At 45.3% G+C, this 17,506-nt stretch overlaps 1 protein-coding gene across 1 annotated transcript in view; it reads right to left on the bottom strand.

Moving 5' to 3' along the window:
* Nucleotides 1-12,053: 12,053 nt before the first annotated feature.
* The window catches only part of C1QTNF7 (C1q and TNF related 7), a 79,336-nt gene continuing 73,883 nt past the window's right edge, over nucleotides 12,054-17,506 (bottom strand). The window contains exon 3 of the mRNA XM_066574637.1: nucleotides 12,054-13,923. Coding sequence (XP_066430734.1) covers nucleotides 13,295-13,923 — 629 coding nt within the window. The 3' untranslated portion in view covers nucleotides 12,054-13,294. The remainder of the gene's footprint in view (nucleotides 13,924-17,506) is intronic.

The raw sequence follows: 17,506 nt of genomic DNA on the forward strand, positions 1-17,506 counted from the left end.
TGGGGGATGGGGGGTGGATAGGTTTCAGGATTGGTTAACTTAGGGAAAGTACAGCAAGGTGCATTTAATTAAATCCTTAAGTGGGGCTAGACGGGCTTTTGGTAGCAGGTTGGTTTGGAGGCGTGCTTTTGTTTATGGGTTTGAGTTATCTCTATCACCCTGGTACAAAATCCAGGGCGTCCACAGGGTGGTGAAGTCTTCTCTCGAGCCGTTTTCCCAGGCTAGCATCTCCTCAAATCTAAATATTTGTGAGACCCTTTCTTCCCATTGTGCGATCTGTGGGCTCTCTTTTTTCTGCCAAAATAGGGGGATCAGCAGTTTGGCTGCTGTGATGAGAGTTGTCGCTAGGTTTTTATGAGAGGGTTTGAGTTGCCTTGTGGGCAGCCAGATTAGTATCTCCTCTGGTCCGAATGTGTGGTTTGTGTGACAAATTTTGTTAATAAGATTATTAACTGATTGCCAAAAGGATTTGATTCTGCTGCAGTTCCACCAGATGTGTAGGGCTGTTCCCCTCTCTTCCCCGCATCTCCAGCAAATGTCTGGGGACCCCGGGTTCATTTTAGAGGATGTGACAGGTGTTCTGTACCATCTCGTGAGTATTTTGTACGAGTTCTCCTGAGTCCGTACACATCTGGAGAAGCCATGTGAATTTTTTAGAACTCTAAGAGTCTCTTCTCTGTTCAAGGTTATATTTAATTCCCTCTCCCACTCTCTAAGAAACCAGGGTTTTTCTATGGCATTTTGTAGGAGGAGACCTCTGTAAAGCTGGGTGACCAGTCTCTTCGGGCGGGAGGGGAGTGCGGTGTAGGTTTCAAACCAGAGGGGATCCCGCAAATCCCCCTGGTGGGTTGTCTGGAATCGTCTCAGGGCTTGGAAAAGGCCTGCCCTGCTCAGGAAATCGAGCGGGCACTGTGGCAGGAGAGTTTCTAGTTGTGTTTGGTCGTTAAGTTTGGGGCTTTTAAGGATATCATAAATTGTGAGATCCCCAAGTTTGTCCCAAACTCTTTCTGTTCTCAGCGGTTTATTTGCCAAGATGGCCGGTATCAGATTGGCCGGGGGCATTGGGGGGGTGGGTTTTTCTTTTGATGCTTCTGCTCTTACGAGTCTCAGTACTTTTATTGTACATTTCGTGATTGGGCTTAGGCGTGTATGTTTACCAAGGTGGGGGCCTTTCAGCCATAGTAGTGCTTGGTTTTCCCTGCCCAGCACCTCTCTCTCCATTTCAAGCGAGGGAGAGGCCACTTCTTCGTCTGTTAAAAGGATCCACCTGGCAATGTGGATCGCCCTGTGGTAGTATTGCAAGTTCGGGAGGCCGGCGCCTCCCTGTGGGCGCTTTTGGGTGAGGGTAGAGAACGCCAATCGCGGTTTGTGTCCATCCCATATAAAGCCCCTAAAGAGCTTATGTATGTGAGCAAAAAAGAAATTAGGTATCTCTATTGGGACTGAGTGCATAGTATAAATTATTTGAGGCAGTATGTAGGTGGAAATAAGGTTCTTTCTCCCCAGCCATGAAATTAGTGGTATGTTGAATTGTGTAAGTTGTGTTTTTACTTTTTTAATTAGTGGGGTGAAGTTAGCTTCGTAAAGCTGGGAGGGGTTGGCCGTTAGTGTGATGCCTAGGTATTTAATGCTACTCGTGGGCCATTTGAAGGCGTATTGCACATTCAGTTTTCTCACTACTTGGGGTGGGGCGGAGATGTTTAGCGCCTCTGACTTGTCGTAGTTTATTTTAAAATTGGACAGCCTGCCGAAGAGGTCAAACGTCCCCATGAGCGCCGCCAGTGCTTTGGTCGGGTTTGTGACCAATACCAGCAGATCGTCCGCGAATGCCGCCGTGGTGTGTGTTTTACCTCCTATTCGGAGGCCTACAATGTCCGAGTTTTGCCTGATTTCCTGTAGGAGTGTCTCCATTGTCAGTATAAAGAGTGTAGGGGATAGTGGGCAGCCCTGTCTGGTGCCATTTCTTATCGCGAAGGGTTTGGTTAGCGTGCCATTGACAAGGACTTTGGCCGTTGGCTCTGTATATAGGGAGAGGATGGCTTTAATAAATATGGGCGGGAAGCCAAACTTGTTCAGGGTGTTTTCCATATATTTCCATCTTACTCTATCAAAAGCCTTTTCGGCATCCGTGGAAATCAGGACCAGAGGTAGTTTGTTTTGTCTGGCAAAGTGTATTGCGTGGATTGCTCTGGTCGTGTTGAATTTGCCCTCTCTTCCCGGAACAAATCCAACTTGGTCTGGGTTTATTAGCTTTGTAAGTAGAGGGGCTATTCTTTGAGCTAGTATTTTTGCCCATAGTTTTATATCTGCGTTCAGCAGTGAAATGGGTCTGTAGTTGCTACATAGGTTCGGTGCTTTGCCTTCTTTAGGTAGGAGCGAGATGTGTGCCTCTAAGGCTTGTTTGGGTAGGGGTGCGCCTGAAAGGAGGGAATTGCATAATTTGGTTAGGTGAGGGATTAGTGTATCTGCGAATTTTTTATAATATATGATGGGCAATCCATCAGGGCCGGGGCTTTTTCCATTGGGGATAGTTGCTAGTACCTCCCTCACCTCGTCGTCTGTGACTTGGTGTAGGAGTGAGGCAGCATCTTCCTCTGAGAGTCCAGGGAGATTTAAGTTGTTTAGAAAATTGAGTGTGGTGTCTTGTGGGCACTCGTTGTCATTTTCTAGGCTGTATAATGCGGTATAGTATTTCTCAAATTCTACTGCAATGTCTTCTGTCGATGTCACTATTTTCCCCGTAGGGGTTTTAATTTGGGAGATGAATGTCTTCTCTTTTTGCTTTTGGATGAGCCTCGTCATTGTCTTTGACCCTCTGTCACCGTGCACGTAAATCTTGTACTTAGATGACAGCAGGGTCTTGGCTGATTTTATATTAAGTAGATTTTTAAGTTTTTCTCTTAGGTATGTGAGCTCTTTTAAAGTTTTGTCTTCCGGGTTCTTTTTATGTTGTGTTTCCTTGTATGAGATTTGGGTCAAAAGTGAGTTAATTTCCTCATTCCTCTGGCGTTTGATCCTGGTGCCTAGTGAGATTAGTTCCCCTCTTATATAGGCTTTGTGTGCCTCCCAGATAATTGGGGCAGGAACCTCGTGTGTGTCGTTGATTAAGAAGAATTCTTCTAGTTTATCCGTTAAGCTTGTGATATTTTCCTGCCCGTTTATCAGTGTGCAATTTAGGCGCCAGTTCCATTCCCTCCTCGGCAGGCTGTCCACTATCAACGTGAGGGCAATGGGAGCGTGGTCAGATATTGTGATTTGGCCTATGTCGGTTGCTGTGACTGAATGTAGGTATTTGCCTGAGATCAGTAGGTAGTCAATTCTATGGTACGATTTGTGAATGTGTGAAAAATATGTGTACTCCCTGAGGTTGGGATTTTTCAGTCTCCAGGCGTCTCGTAAGTTTAGGTCCGCTAACAGACTCCTGAGCCTGTGGGTTTGGCTGCAGGGGGCCGACACGGCGTTCGAGGTTGTGTCAATTGAATGCTCTAAAGCTATATTAAAGTCACCGCCGACCACCTGCAGTCCCCCCGCAAACTCTCTAAATTTATTCAAGACCCGTGTGAGCCATTGGACCTGTTGTTTGTTTGGTGCATATAAATTAGCGAATGTGATCTCGCTATTGGCTATCGTGCCTTTTAAGAATAGGTATCTCCCTTTTGGGTCTTGTTCTGACCCCGTAAGGGTGAAGGGGACGTTTTTATTTATTGCTATGGTAACCCCTCTAGAGGCCGAGGAGTGTGTGCTGTGGTGCCAATGGTTGTATGTATGTGTTGGAAGTCTAGGGACGTGGTTGTGGCGGAAGTGAGTTTCTTGTAGAAACAGTACCTCTGGGGATTGTTTTTTCAGCAGGTTAAATGTCTGGGCTCTCTTCTGTGGGCTGTTCCAGCCTCTAATATTAAATGAAGTAACTTTGATCTCTGCCATAGTCTATTTCCATATATTTTATTTTAGGGCCCGTATCTGTTGCACCTCTAAACAGAACGTGGTGTGCACTCTTGCTGTTTGAACAGGGGGTAACAAAAAGCTCCACCTTATGTGTGGAGGTGAGGAATTTTATCGAACACGGGGTCAGGGGGGATCCATACCCATAGGGGCCTCGGGTCCGTTCCTCGGTCGGTCCTCGAGGTGGGGTTGTAACCCCTTGGTTTCTCCCCCTCCTCGTGAATTTGTGGGGGGGTTGGACGCGCACCTCTTCGGTTGGGTGCGACCCCTGGGAATTGTGTGAACAGTAAATCTCTAACTTGTGAAGCTATACAACATTGTTCAGCAAATATCGAGGCTATATAGAACAATACAACATTATATATCAACAAATAAATTTGCCGCTCGGTGCGCTCCAGCCGCAGCCCCCCGGACGGTATTGGGGGAGCCGCCGCTAGACCCCAGCGAGGGCATGGCTTTTGAGTCTAAGTCTTTGGTGGATTTTGGATCTGGATCTCTGCAGATTGTGTATGGATTGGAGATCAGGCCAGAGTAATTAATTGGGGAGCGGGGATGCTCAATAGTCTAGAGTCCCTGTTGTTGGCCTGTCTCCGCCGTCTTTTACCTGCGCAGATCCTTCCGTCTGACCGGCGTAGTATATCGCGGGATTCTCCCCCTCTCGGTCCCCTCCAACTCCTCCGTCTTCCGGGTCAGCGATGTTGTAGTTCTGGCTGTAGGTTGGAGAGGCGGAAAGAGAAAACATGGGGGGGGGGGGGGAGAACATGGTGATAAGAGTTTATCTCACCGGTCTTCTGGGGGGGTAAAATGGGGATGTTTCTGCGGATTGTCCAATGGTGAGACCTTGGGAGGGGCAGTTAGGCTTGTTTCTCCTCAGGTTTCGGTCTGTGTTCTCTTTTTTTGTCTTGGGGTCCTGGGGGGTTTGTTGATCGACCAGCTTTCGGGCCTCTTCAATTGTGATAGCGGCGTTTTGGGTTGGCAGGGTAACCAAGAAGGTGTGTCGATAGGGGGCAATTCGAGTTTTTCCCACACTTTCTCGAGGTCCCTTGGTGTTCTTATGGTTATTTGTTGCCCGTCTTTAAAGGTTGCCAGGCCGAACGGGAATAGCCATTTCACCGGTAGCTTTCTGACTCGAAGCGCATCTGTCAAAGGTTTCAGGATTCGCCTTTTGGCCAATGTGCTAGGGGCGATGTCCTGAAATAGAAGGATTTTATTCCCTTCGTGTAGGATTTCACCTGATTCTCTGGCTTTCTGTAAAATTGCAGAAGTGTCGAGGTAATTTAGCAGGCCGCAGATAACATCTCTTGGGGGTTCTTGCGGTGTGGGTTTTGGTCTTAAGGCTCGGTGGATCCTTTCTACTACAATTTTATTTGCTTTATCTTCTCCGAGCAAAGACTGGAATATCTGTAATGCAGCTGAGTTTAATGCCTCCGTTGCTATTGTTTCTGGCAGGCCCCTGAAGCGGATATTTTTCCTCCGGCTTCTATTTTCTTGATCTTCAATGAGGAGCATTGCCTGGTTTAACTGGTCTTGTTGCTCCGCTAGGGTGGATTGGAGAGCTAGGTTGTGCTGAATCAGGTCTTGCTGTGTATTTTCAAGGTCTTCAACCCTGTGGCCTATTTGTTTTACTTCGGTTTTTATATCGGCTAATTCTTTCAAGGACTGGGGAGATGGCTTCAGTGAGAATTGTTTTTAGGAAGGAGCGAGAAATTGGGTCTCTGTCGAGCTCTTCATTGCGTTCTGAGGCAGCTGAGACACTTTCTCCCTCTGAGTCGTCTGAGTGTGGGTCTGCGACGTATTCGTGGTGCGGTCTCTGTTTTTGTGCCGCTGGCGAGCTGTGTTTCTTTTTTAGATACTTGTCCATTTCTGCTTGATTTTTATTGGTTTTGGGCTGTTCTGCGTGGTCTTTATTCTTGTCCCTCCCAATTTTCACCATTGTGAGAGGGGGTATATTTACGTTTTGCTAGGTTTTGCTGACTCAGGTTTGTACGTTCGAGCGGTGGTGTTCCGTATTTGCTGCTATTGTTCACACGTTCCTCAGGGGTCTGTTAGCGCATAGTGAGAAATTAAATGATCATTCTGGGCCCTGTCTGGGCGGGCCTGGCCAGAGTTATGGTTGTTAGGCTGTTCCGGCTTAATGTCTTTCTCTCCCCAGTGTTTGTCCCCTTTTCAGCTTTCTAATGCGCAGGGAGCTTGGAGTTCACGAGAGGGTCTCCTCTTGTTGGCCGAGAGGTAGGTGTTTGCTGTAGGGCACCCGGTTGTCTCTGTGAGCAGGGCGTGGGGTTCTAGAGTCGTTCAGGTGGCTTGCTGGGCCTTTGTGGCTAGTCTGTATTGTGGCTGGTTGGTAGTCACCTGCCAGTGCGGGTTTTGAGACCTCCCTGAGCTTGGGGGGTTGCCGGATGTGTGGCGGGCCGGCTAGCAGTGCCTGTCCCAATGTGCCTTGGGTGGCTTATTGAGCCTGTGTTGTTCCACTGTGTTGTGGCTGGGTGGCGGCCGCCTGCTAATGGGGGCTTTCAGTCCTTTTTTGATTCTATGGGGGGGGGGGAGGGAAGCTGCTGGGTGGCCCCTGCTGCAGATGCAAGGGTCTTCTTTATTGCCTGTGAGGGGGAAGAGGGAGAAGAGGGAGACTTATGGCTTGCTTGTGTCTCCCTCACCTCCAGCCCTCTGCTGTGTGAGGAGCCGCTGGTGTCTGCTCTGAGTGGAGGGGGGGGGGGGGGAGAGGGGGAAGTTGCCGTCCCCTCGCTGTGCTTTCCCGCTCTCCTGTCCTCCGGTACAGTGTGCAGGGAGGGGGAGAGGGGTCGGGTGACGTCTGCAGCCCTGTCAGTGAGCTTCCCCGAGCTCCGGTGATGGCAGATGCCGTTCGCCTACCTCCCGCTCCGCTTCTGCCGCTCGGATCGTCCGCGCACGCCGCCGGCACCCAGGGATCCGGTCCGGGGAGGCAGCCGCTCTGGTAAGCTCCGCGCCTCCTCTTGTCCTCGTCGGATTCGCTCCGGAGCGGTGTCTAAATGCTCCTGGAGCTGTCAGGGATCTAGCGCTGCGGTGGGGCGCCGGCTATGTGGCTCCGGTACAGTGTGGTGGCCCGTTTTTTGGCTATGTCTCCGGGAACTTGGCGGGCTGCGTCCTGCTTCCTGCTTGGCAAGCTCCGCCCCGGCCGAGTCAACTTTGAGCCGGCTACCTTAACCGGGTTGGTGAGAGGAGGAGGATATACGGTGCTGTCAGATTGCGGGCTCTGGTGGTCTCCCATCATTTAATGAGATACAAGCATCTCGACCAGAGACTGCTATGGATGGAGTACCTCCAGTTGTCCTCGTTCTGGAGGACCCGTTTAGGGTCGTGTCCCTATGGGAATCCCCTTGAGCCCATCGAGGAACTGTTTCTGCGAGCTGATCCCCAAATTCGGGTCCTTTCTCGTATCTACAGAATCATTCTGGAAAGGCTCACTCAGGGCCTCCCATGATATGTAGGGGGTTGGGAGAGGGATCTGGCTGTGGAGTTGCAGGGCTCTGATTGGGAGAGGGCCTTCACGTTTGCACATAAACTACCGTTGATCTGTGCCGCACAGGAGAAAAACTTTAAACTCCTCTCCAGGTGGTACAGATGCCCTGTTGTCATCCACCGCATATTTCCCTCAGTTCCGGAGTATTGCTGGAGCTGCGGGTCCGAGCGTCGTACCATGCTGCACATCTGGTGGGATTGCCCACTAATCCAACCTTTCTGAAAGAAGGTATTTGAGCTATGTGAGGGGGCGTCGCATTGCACGGTGGAGGCCACCCTACAGGTGGCATTGCTGTTGATTATCCCTGGGCCGTTCACCACTGTCAAAAAGGGTCTCTTGCGGCATTTCCTCACCGCAGCCAGAGCAGTTATCCCTCGTCATTGGCAGAGCAATACCGCTCCACTGACCCTGGAACTTGTTCAGGAACTAAATCAACTAGTGTACATGGAGGAACTGGGTGACGAGGGTTCCGAGGGATTATGTTTGGTGGGCGTGCCTGGGTGCTGTGGAACATGTACAGCGACTCGCCTGAGTTTCAGGTTGCGGTAGGATGGTAGCAGGGCAGGCACCGAGAGGTCCCAAGAAGAGGCGTTGGGATGGAGCCACAGTACAAATGTGGCGAAAGAGAAAGCAGGGCAGGTACAAGCAGGATGTGCCAGATTGGTCTCTCTACATCTTCCTTGAGTGACTCTCCCCTGAGGGTCTCCCATTATCCCTCTCTTTCTTCTAATTTTTATTTAGCTGCCCTTTATTTTCTTTGAGTACCCTGATGTTGGTTTCAAGTTTTACGTTTACGGTTTGAGCTATTTCAAAATCGAGCTACTGGGGCAAGCACATGGAAGTGATGGATATGAGGGCCCGGTGTCATGTTATAATGTTCTCTATGCAGCCGCCAAGGAGGCTTCAGGGAAATTCTTAGCAGATGTCCGGGTGGTTTGATTGTTGCAGCACCTGCCCTCTTTAAATTCTTAAGTATGTAACGCGGTCCTGCGCGACTCGCTATGAATCAGTCGCTCCATTTTTTATTTATTCATTTCCCCCTTTTTTTCTGTCCTCTTTCTCTCTATTCTTAATATTATTTTGAATGTATGTTTAAATTTGAAAATTTCAATAAAAACACATTAAACATAAAACTAAAAACAATCATAACTTTTCTGACATTAACCATAAGTAATTATTGGTTGATTACCTCATTTGATGGAAAAACTGTTTACGAAGTACAATTATATCCCACTCCTTTTTCTTTAAAGATGTCCTTGCCATATGTTGCCTACGTACTCAGTTAAGGCTATATTAAAGTTTAAAGCTGCAATGACAATTCTGCAGGCTTCAGAGCTGAACTCTTCTAGTACTCTTTGCTGACACAGTGTCTACACAATGCAACATAAGAAAAAGAAAGACAGGATAGAATCATAGAATGGTAGAGTTGGAAGGGACTTCCAGGGTCATCTGATCCAACCCCCTGCTCAATGCAGGATCACTGCAGGAGTGGACACTTTGGATAGCGCTTAATCAGAAAATTCCATTTTTGCCAGAAAAAAATCAGCATAATAGTTTTATAGATCTTACTCACCAAGAATGATAGCTGTCACTACTCCAAATGTTTGTAAGGTGTATAAGTCTCCAAGGTCATGGTCACTCCCAGTCAATCAGTGTGTCACATATAGTCCGTCTCATGAAGAGAATGCAGCTGATAGCGTTGGCATTGAGTGTATCACTCCGTCATTTGTGTTTGGGGATTGGCCAGCTGTGACAAACATCCATGGTGCTGACCCCATGATTGTCTATGTTGACTAGAGAAGAGGCAAGGAGAGGACAGGTGGTCAATCCCCGAAGCCACAAACGGCAGATTGATACGCTCAATGCCACCACCATCGGCTACATTCTCTTCGCGAGATAGACTATAGTCTGGCAAAAATCCATGATAAGATACTGATTTGGTAAATTGCTCAATGTGTTTCAGGGGATCAAAGAATACTACCTCAATCTTCAGGAAGTTGCCTGCGTATCTACAAATACTTCTTTCATGCTCAAAAAACATACAAGCCATCTTGGCACATGCCTTGTTCTAGTGATTTGCTCTGTGGGAGGCATGCACTTTACATCTATTACTATACAATAATCTGATTTAAGAAAAACTAACTGCTTTCCAGCCATTTAAGGCTGAAGAGCTTTCCAATAATAACTAGAGAATTGTGAATACAGCTCTGGGGTATAATACTGGATCAGTACAAGATAATTAAAGGGGTTGTCTGATATTTATATAATTGATGGCAATGAGGGGGTGGGGGTGGGGTGACAAAAAAACCCATACATACTGTATGAAAACTCATGAGGTGCACCACTGATAAAACTACAAACCACTCACACATTTCAGATTGGTGAAGACCCTTCATCATAGCTATGATTAAGGGAACAAGAATAAAAACAGCGGTGCCCTGGGGACAGTGGAACAAACAATAGTGTGTTTATATCCGTAAAAATAAAGAAAATGATTTACTTTTGTGAGAGGGTCCAGCCCATCGCCTCACTATACCCATGGGCATTGTATCATCAATCAGGGTAATCCCAATTAAGCTTTTTTTGGACTTGTCAATTCGGGTTTATCACTGATCTGAAATGCGTAAGCAGCACTTGGCTTTACTGCTGGTTAGAGATGAGCGAGCGTACTCGGAAAAGCTCAATGTGAAAAACAGAAAATTAACCAGCGCTCCGGTGCTTTGGAAAATGGCAGATGATGCAAGGTAGTGCAAACGAGGTGTATATGATGTGGATGTTTACTTACTTCGCAGGGGTGCTAGTGGTTAAGCACCCCTGAATCCAAGGTAGCAGGCAGAATTCAGAAGGTATATATAGTAATTCCTTTTTATTGCGACGCGTTTCAGCCGTTATATCGGCCTTTCTCATGCTTGAGAAAGGCCGATATAACGGCTGAAACGCGTCGCAATAAAAAGGAATTACTATATATACCTTCTGAATTCTGCCTGCTACCTTGGATTCAGGGGTGCTTAACCACTAGCACCCCTGCGAAGTAAGTAAACATCCACATCATATACACCTCGTTTGCACTACCTTGCATCATCTGCCATTTTCCAAAGCACCGGAGCGCTGGTTAATTTTCTGTTTTTCACATTGATCTATCCCTATCCCGTGGTGGTTTTTTCATCGCCGGGAGCAACCAAGACGCTCTCCTCAGGATGTCTCATGAGACCGGTGTGAGGAATTTCCTTCTGGATTGACACGCCATCTTGGATATTGACGCACGGGCACCCCACAGACGGGCCCGGCGTCACGGGGTGAGTTACCTTCTGCACACGATTGCCCCATATTTATTTACGTATATTCTCTGCATTTTTTGACAACCACATCTTATCCATTTCTTGGAGCGCTATCCATCTTTATCTTCTTTTTGTACTCGGAAAAGCACTACTCGCTCGAGTAATTTGCTTTATCCGAGTATCGCTGTGCTCGGGTCTGAAGATTAGTGTGACGGCACGGAGCGGGGAGCTGCAGGGGAGAGCGGGGAGGAACGGAGGGGAGATCTTTCTCTGCCTCTCTCCCGCCCGCTCTCCCCTGCTCCCCGCTGCGACTCACCTGTCAGCCGCAGCGGCACCCGAATCTTCACACCCGAGCACAGCGATACTCGGATAAAGCACATTACTCGAGCGAGTAGTGCTTTTCCGAGTACGCTCGCTCATCTCTACTGCTGGTGGACCTCATGTGTTTTTAAACAAACAGAACAAAAGACTCCCCCCAGGAGGATGTGAGAATTATCACTAAAGAAAAAAATTGCCAGAGGCAAAAAAGGCCCTCTACCTCATAAAACGGAAGGCTATTGGTGCTAATTAAACAACTGTATTGAAAACCCAGGAGCCTCAATTGTTGTAAAAAATTTTATTTCAACTATCAGAGGTGAATGTCACTTTAAGGTAGATTATTCCTAAAGCCTCAGCATTACTCGCCAATGTAGATCAGACATTAGTCGGTATAACACTCCAGGCAAAGTGAGGGGGAAGGGGGTGAATACTACACGTCCCTCCAGCAGGCTTTGGGAAATACGAGGTTCATAGCTCATGAGGCTGTTAAGGCTACCAGCTATATATAAAAAAAGACAATAGACCCTAACATGTTTTACCATAGAATGACAGCATCAGGAGAATGTTTCAGCCCCACTCTTCTCAGGACACCAGTTTATGGCAAAAACATGTACAAAGTAGGGACTTATATGGGCCTTTTTTGCCTTTGACAAGTTTTTTTCTAATGCTTTTAACTCTGTTTTGATAAAAGGTCTACAATTTTTTCTAGAACCTTTTGATGTTGGACGGTCCTTTGTGGAAAAAGGTTTCTCTGAGCTACAAAAACATTGGTTGTATATTTCATTTGTCATTGTTCTCTGAGGGTAAAGGAATGTGGCAATCTTCCTGTTTTCTAAGTTACTGCGAATAGGAGAAACATTTGCAACATGGGGCTTAACGTAAGAGGTATTCAAATACACTTTTAGTGGTTTATCCAATAATTGCTCTGCAGACACCAATTTTGTAATTTAATGGGAACTTACAAGCAGGGGCATACATTGAACCTCCTGGGCACCAATGCAAAATCTGTAACAAACAGATTTGGGCACCATATATAGAGTGAAACGTCCATGGGATGGCCATCCAAAATAGCACTGAAAAGTAGTTTTGTATTGGGTGGTCTTCTCAAAGAATATGGCCAGTCTGCCCTAGAGAGAAGTTGGTCTTCTGGTCTTCTTAAATAGGTGATCTTTTTGAGAGGTTCCAATGTATATTATAATGCTTTTCAAATCGCAACAATGATATTTATAAACTGAACACAAGTTGTCCGTGTGGATATCTGTATTTGTCAAACTGCATTTTTATTACATTTGCACGTGTGCAAAATCCAATGGTGACATACATTGTGTTTATTACAAAGATCATTTTAATTTTGTCTATTTCACAAATATCTTCTTGAGGTAAATCTCAATTTACTAAATGTAACCAGGTGACTGACCATGCACAGAAAAAGTGGTAAATCTTCAGATCTATGGCTAACATTCAGTCAGAATTGGCCTTAGGGGTATGCAGCTTGTGTTGTCATACATGATGAATTGTACCACTTCTGAAGGGGGTGAGTGTGTCGAAGATGGGGCCCCAACCTATCAGGAAGAAGGGGTCAGATGATCGCCAATCAACCAGCCAAGATGACCAGCTATGACTGCAAATAGTAGCAGACTGAATGTACAGGTGGCAGAGTGGTTATGTCCATTGAAGTTGATAGAGAATATGGAAACAATCCTGCTGGACCTTCTTCCGGGACTCCCATAGACTTCAATGGAGAGAGCCGCATAATCAGTTATAAATTTAGCTTCTTCCTATATATAACCTCTTCTGATTGCCTTCATTTGCCAAATGTGGGTTAAAGAATACACTGTACCATAATATCTTAAGTGGGAAAACCCTTTGAACTTTACATTGAGGTAATTTGAGAAAAGGTTATAACTTTGTATAATAAATATAGATTTTTTTTGGTATTAAATAAAATATTTAAAGTTCAATACTAATAATACAATGTCTTTATTTGTTAACATGTAATAAAATGGTCTACAAGGAACCTACATAAGAAATTGCACCATAAGTCTCAAAATGCCCAGGTTGATAGTTTGTAATTTTTGCCTGTTGCCTGATACTGAATTACTTCATCTCGTAAGGAAATAGCATTGGAACAAGATAGTCAAGATCCCTTAAAGGCCACAATGGTTGACCTAGTGAACAACTGGGGTATGAGCTAAAAAGCCCTAGTGTGTCAAGACACCATTAGAACATATAAGCGACCTATTCCATGAGAACTGAAGCCGTGTCAAAAATCACCATCGGATAAAGCATTCAGATAATCAGTATCTGCATATAGAAGAAATCCAGAAAACAAACTGTCTGCCCAAGTGGGATCTGAAAACAGACCGTTTTGATCTGCATAGAATATCTCCAGCCAGACTTCATCTTCTGGTTTTAGGTAGAGCAATGTTGAACCTGAGGCATTATCATGATTTCCCGTGTTGGCATCAAATGTCTTTATTTTATATTCTCCATTATGTACCAGGCTGATGGCCAGGTGCTTGTCTGCAAGAGTAATGTCATAGGAGAAATAATAAATTCCAGGAATTGCACAACTAAACTTCCCCGTGGATGGGCTATAGTGTTCTCCTTCGTTAAAGAGAATTTTGTTAAATAGAATTGGAAGATTTTCCTGAGGGTAACTGGTAGTGATCCCAACTGAGAAAGCAGATTTGAGAATTATATCACCACATTTGCACACTCCTGCTTCTCCTGGATCTCCTCTTGTCCCTTTATCACCTTTAGGTCCCAGTGGTCCATCAGGTCCCATTTCTCCCTTTTCTCCAGGTGGTCCAGTTGGTCCATTTTTGCCAGTTTCTCCTTGATCTCCTTTTTCACCAATGGGTCCAAATGGACCAGTTTTCCCTCGTAAACCTTCAAATGAAATGTTGATACCGTTAACTACATTTTTATTGAACAATACACTATATAAAGAAACAAGTAAGAACTCAGGAATACAAGGGAAGAACTTTTTTATGCTACCCTTGACATTTTTATTTCAAAACTAGGTCTTATAAGAGGGCATTATATAAAAGAGCTAGAAGTCTGAACATCAGTCTGTAGTTGGGGAAAATGTTGACCTCATAATGACTAATAATGCTGGAGTGGAAGGACTTTGCTCTTAAAAGCAAGTCAAATAAAGCACCTGATACTTCATTCTGGACGTAAAGTCAAACGTTGGTTCATTATAATAGAACACGCAATAAACTAGTCTGAGGTTGGTCATATACTGTAAAGCAAGTCTTCTGTTTAAACCTGACGATTTCAGTGGGATCAGTCACCATCTCATGCGAATAGTAGCCTCCCAATTCTCCTGATACAAGATATCAGGAAAACTAAAAATTGGGCAGTTGAATTTTTAACATGCCCGACTGACTGCGGTGTGCATGTGTATAATGGTGTGCGGTCAAGAGAGATAGCTATTTGCCAATCGATCATTTAGCCTACAGCTATTTTAAATGTATGGCCAGCTTAAAACTGGCCATGTTAGATAAAATTGCCAAATTCACGTAAATCAGCCAGCACTTTATGTGGGCTTCCCCTCATTGGAGATATTGAGGGAAGAAAGTTCTGGAACATTGGATAGGTATGCTTAAATTAGTTAAAAGGTAGTTTTCTAGTAGTTCCAGACTCTGTGTTACATAATATTTTGTCAATAGCTTTCTATTAGTTAAATACAATGATTAAGTACATTTCATCTAAGTAGCCAAATATCCTTTATCTCACAAAATATACACTGTAAAGCTTAGTATCTGAGTCTCTATAATCAAAAACACAAATTAGCTGGTATCTCAGCCCTTTGTTGTCCTTCCTGGACTTAAGGCCCATTTAGATGGGACGAGTGTCGGGCAAACGATGTCCGAAACCCGTCCCCACACATACTCGCTCTCATGCACCTGTACGGGAGGAAGTATTGCTGTCTCTCAGTGGGGTGTCAGGAGTAGATTTCTCTCCTTGCGCTCCCCTGCCCCTCTCCTAGGAGAGCTAGTATGTGCGGAGACGAGTATCGGGCATTGTTTGCCCACCATTCGTCCCGTCTAAATGGGCCCTTAGTTTCTTGAGCAAAACAAGGCGATTAACTAATATCGTCTATAAATCACAGCGCAAATTTAGACACCAGTCTTAAAATATGTCAGATTTATCAGAGTCTCAGGCTGGATGATAAATCTGACACATCTTTAAGGCCCATTTAGACGTGACGAGTGTCGGGCAAACAATGCCCGACACTCGTCCCTGCAAGTACCCGCTCAAGTGCTTTTGAGCAGGAGCGACTATCGTTGCTTCACAGCGGGGCGGCTGCTATGTTAAGTGAATGAAGAGGGAATTAAGTAAATGAAGAGGGGCGGGGGAGAGCGAGGAAAGAAATCTCCTGCAGCGGCCCCACTGTGAAGCAACGATACCCGTTCCTATGCAGAAGCATGTGAGCGGGTACTTGCGGGGACGAGTGTTGGGCATCGTTTGCCCAGCATTTGTCCCGCCTAAATTGAACTTTAGACTGTTTAGTCTAAGTATATACCATCTATTAGTTGGCTCTGCTTATGCCAGATTTTGCGTGAAAATTTAACGCGATTTTTGGTGCATGAAGTCACATTTAGGCTATGTCCCTTTCAGTTAAGCCACTTTTTTTTGACATGTTAAAAAGTGTCTGAAAGTATCTAGAACACATCACAAATTTGGCGCAAAGCATGTAAGACAGTTTTCTTGTGCAATTTGTGCCAATTTCAGAACCTCTTGGTAGTAAATGAGGTATTCATGTGAAAGAGATATGAGCTGTTCCCTGTAGGAGACATTATGGGGAACAAGTCATGATGTACTTGCTTCTATGTCAAATGAATCCCTTGTGGTTATTTAGGACAGTGATGCTTATACGAGAAACAAAGAAAGTTTCACCATCAGTTCTCGGAGATGATCATGTTGAAGGGTTTGCATATGAATAAAAAAGTGTTTTTTTTCCCCCCAGCTTTAGCAACATTTCTGTTCACGGGTTGTGTCTGGTGTTGCAGCTTATCCCCATTCACTTGAAACGTACAATTTAGACACTCTTATGCTGTCATTTTAAAAAAAAGTCAATGTATGAATCTCTATATAAAAAGCATTTTTCAAATTGGATGTCTAATTTGATTTTTAAAGGGGAGCTGTCATGTATGTCTTCATATTGCCGGAGCCCCATAAGGACCCTGCTTAGATTCGGCTCCCAGCACTGTGAATGTATCAAGTGAACAGTCAACACTGCCCTATATCAGGTCTATGTCAGCAATTGACAGTGAGCTGTCAGTACCACCCGCTTGACACATTGATAGCACAGGTAACGGTGTGTTGGTACACACACTGCAAGTGCAGAGACTGAGCAGTTACAGTTTTTAATGGCGTCCAATTAGAAAAAAATATTTTTCTGTAGAAATAACTGGGATTTAAAAACGGACAGTAAAAGAGTGCGTAGCCTTTAAGATATAAATGCTGCTACAGTAAATAATGGGTGAATAGTATTTGTGCTACGCATAGTTCCCTCTAAGCTGTGTGTAAGGGGGTTACCATAAAAGGTTAACATTTTGCTATGATGACAGAACTTAACCCCTTTGCAATCCAATTTTGGATTCAGGGTTGCCTAGGGGGTTTTCTCTTTCTGCCATTATACAACAGTACCATCTGCTGGATTGAGCCAGTACTGCAGTATGGGGCATGCTGGAGAGGCCCCCGACAACAGAGCGGCCAGTAATATACAATAAGAATATCCCGCCAGACGTATTCCGACATCGGAGCTGTACAGCCTTCAATCAGAAAGTCTTCAGACGTCAGACAGTGGATTGGAAAGAGTTAAGATGCACCAAAAATAACACCAAAATATTGTGTGCACCAAAATTTGCACCAAATTGTGGCATGGTTGAACTGAACATGACTAAAAATTATTACTGATTGGCCAAGGCTCCCCAAATAAAAGATTTTTTTTTAACTGTGCCACGGAGAGCGCAGAGGGCAGTGTTTGTAAGGAGTGAGCTGCTGCTGAAGCGCTGCTAATAGCATGTTAACCTGCAGAGAGATAGCAAGCTTCACGCACAGAAGTCCGGAGCACTGCTGACTCTGAGGGCAGCAGCCTGCAGGTGGCATTAGCACTAGGAACGAGGGACTGTTCAACTTGCCACCACTGCATTGCTTGAGTGAACACAGGGATCCAGAAAAAGAACAATCTGGAGGACAGAGAGAGTGCAGGACTGTGCTGAATAGCACATACCAAAGAGGGCAGCAAAGAGTTTGTCAGCAATGTGTAAGTGAGGTTGGCCTCAATAAAAACCATTAGGTGTGCATACCATTATTGACAACAAACAACCACAGTTCCAAAAAAGTTGGGACACTGTGTACAATGTAAATATATGTAAAGATAAAAAGGATGCAATGATTTGTAAATCTCATATAGCCATATTTTATTCACAACAGAGCACAGAACACATATTAGAAATTG

This window comes from Eleutherodactylus coqui, chromosome 7 (assembly GCF_035609145.1).
Source record: "Eleutherodactylus coqui strain aEleCoq1 chromosome 7, aEleCoq1.hap1, whole genome shotgun sequence".
In the NCBI taxonomy this organism is placed as follows: domain Eukaryota; kingdom Metazoa; phylum Chordata; class Amphibia; order Anura; family Eleutherodactylidae; genus Eleutherodactylus; species Eleutherodactylus coqui.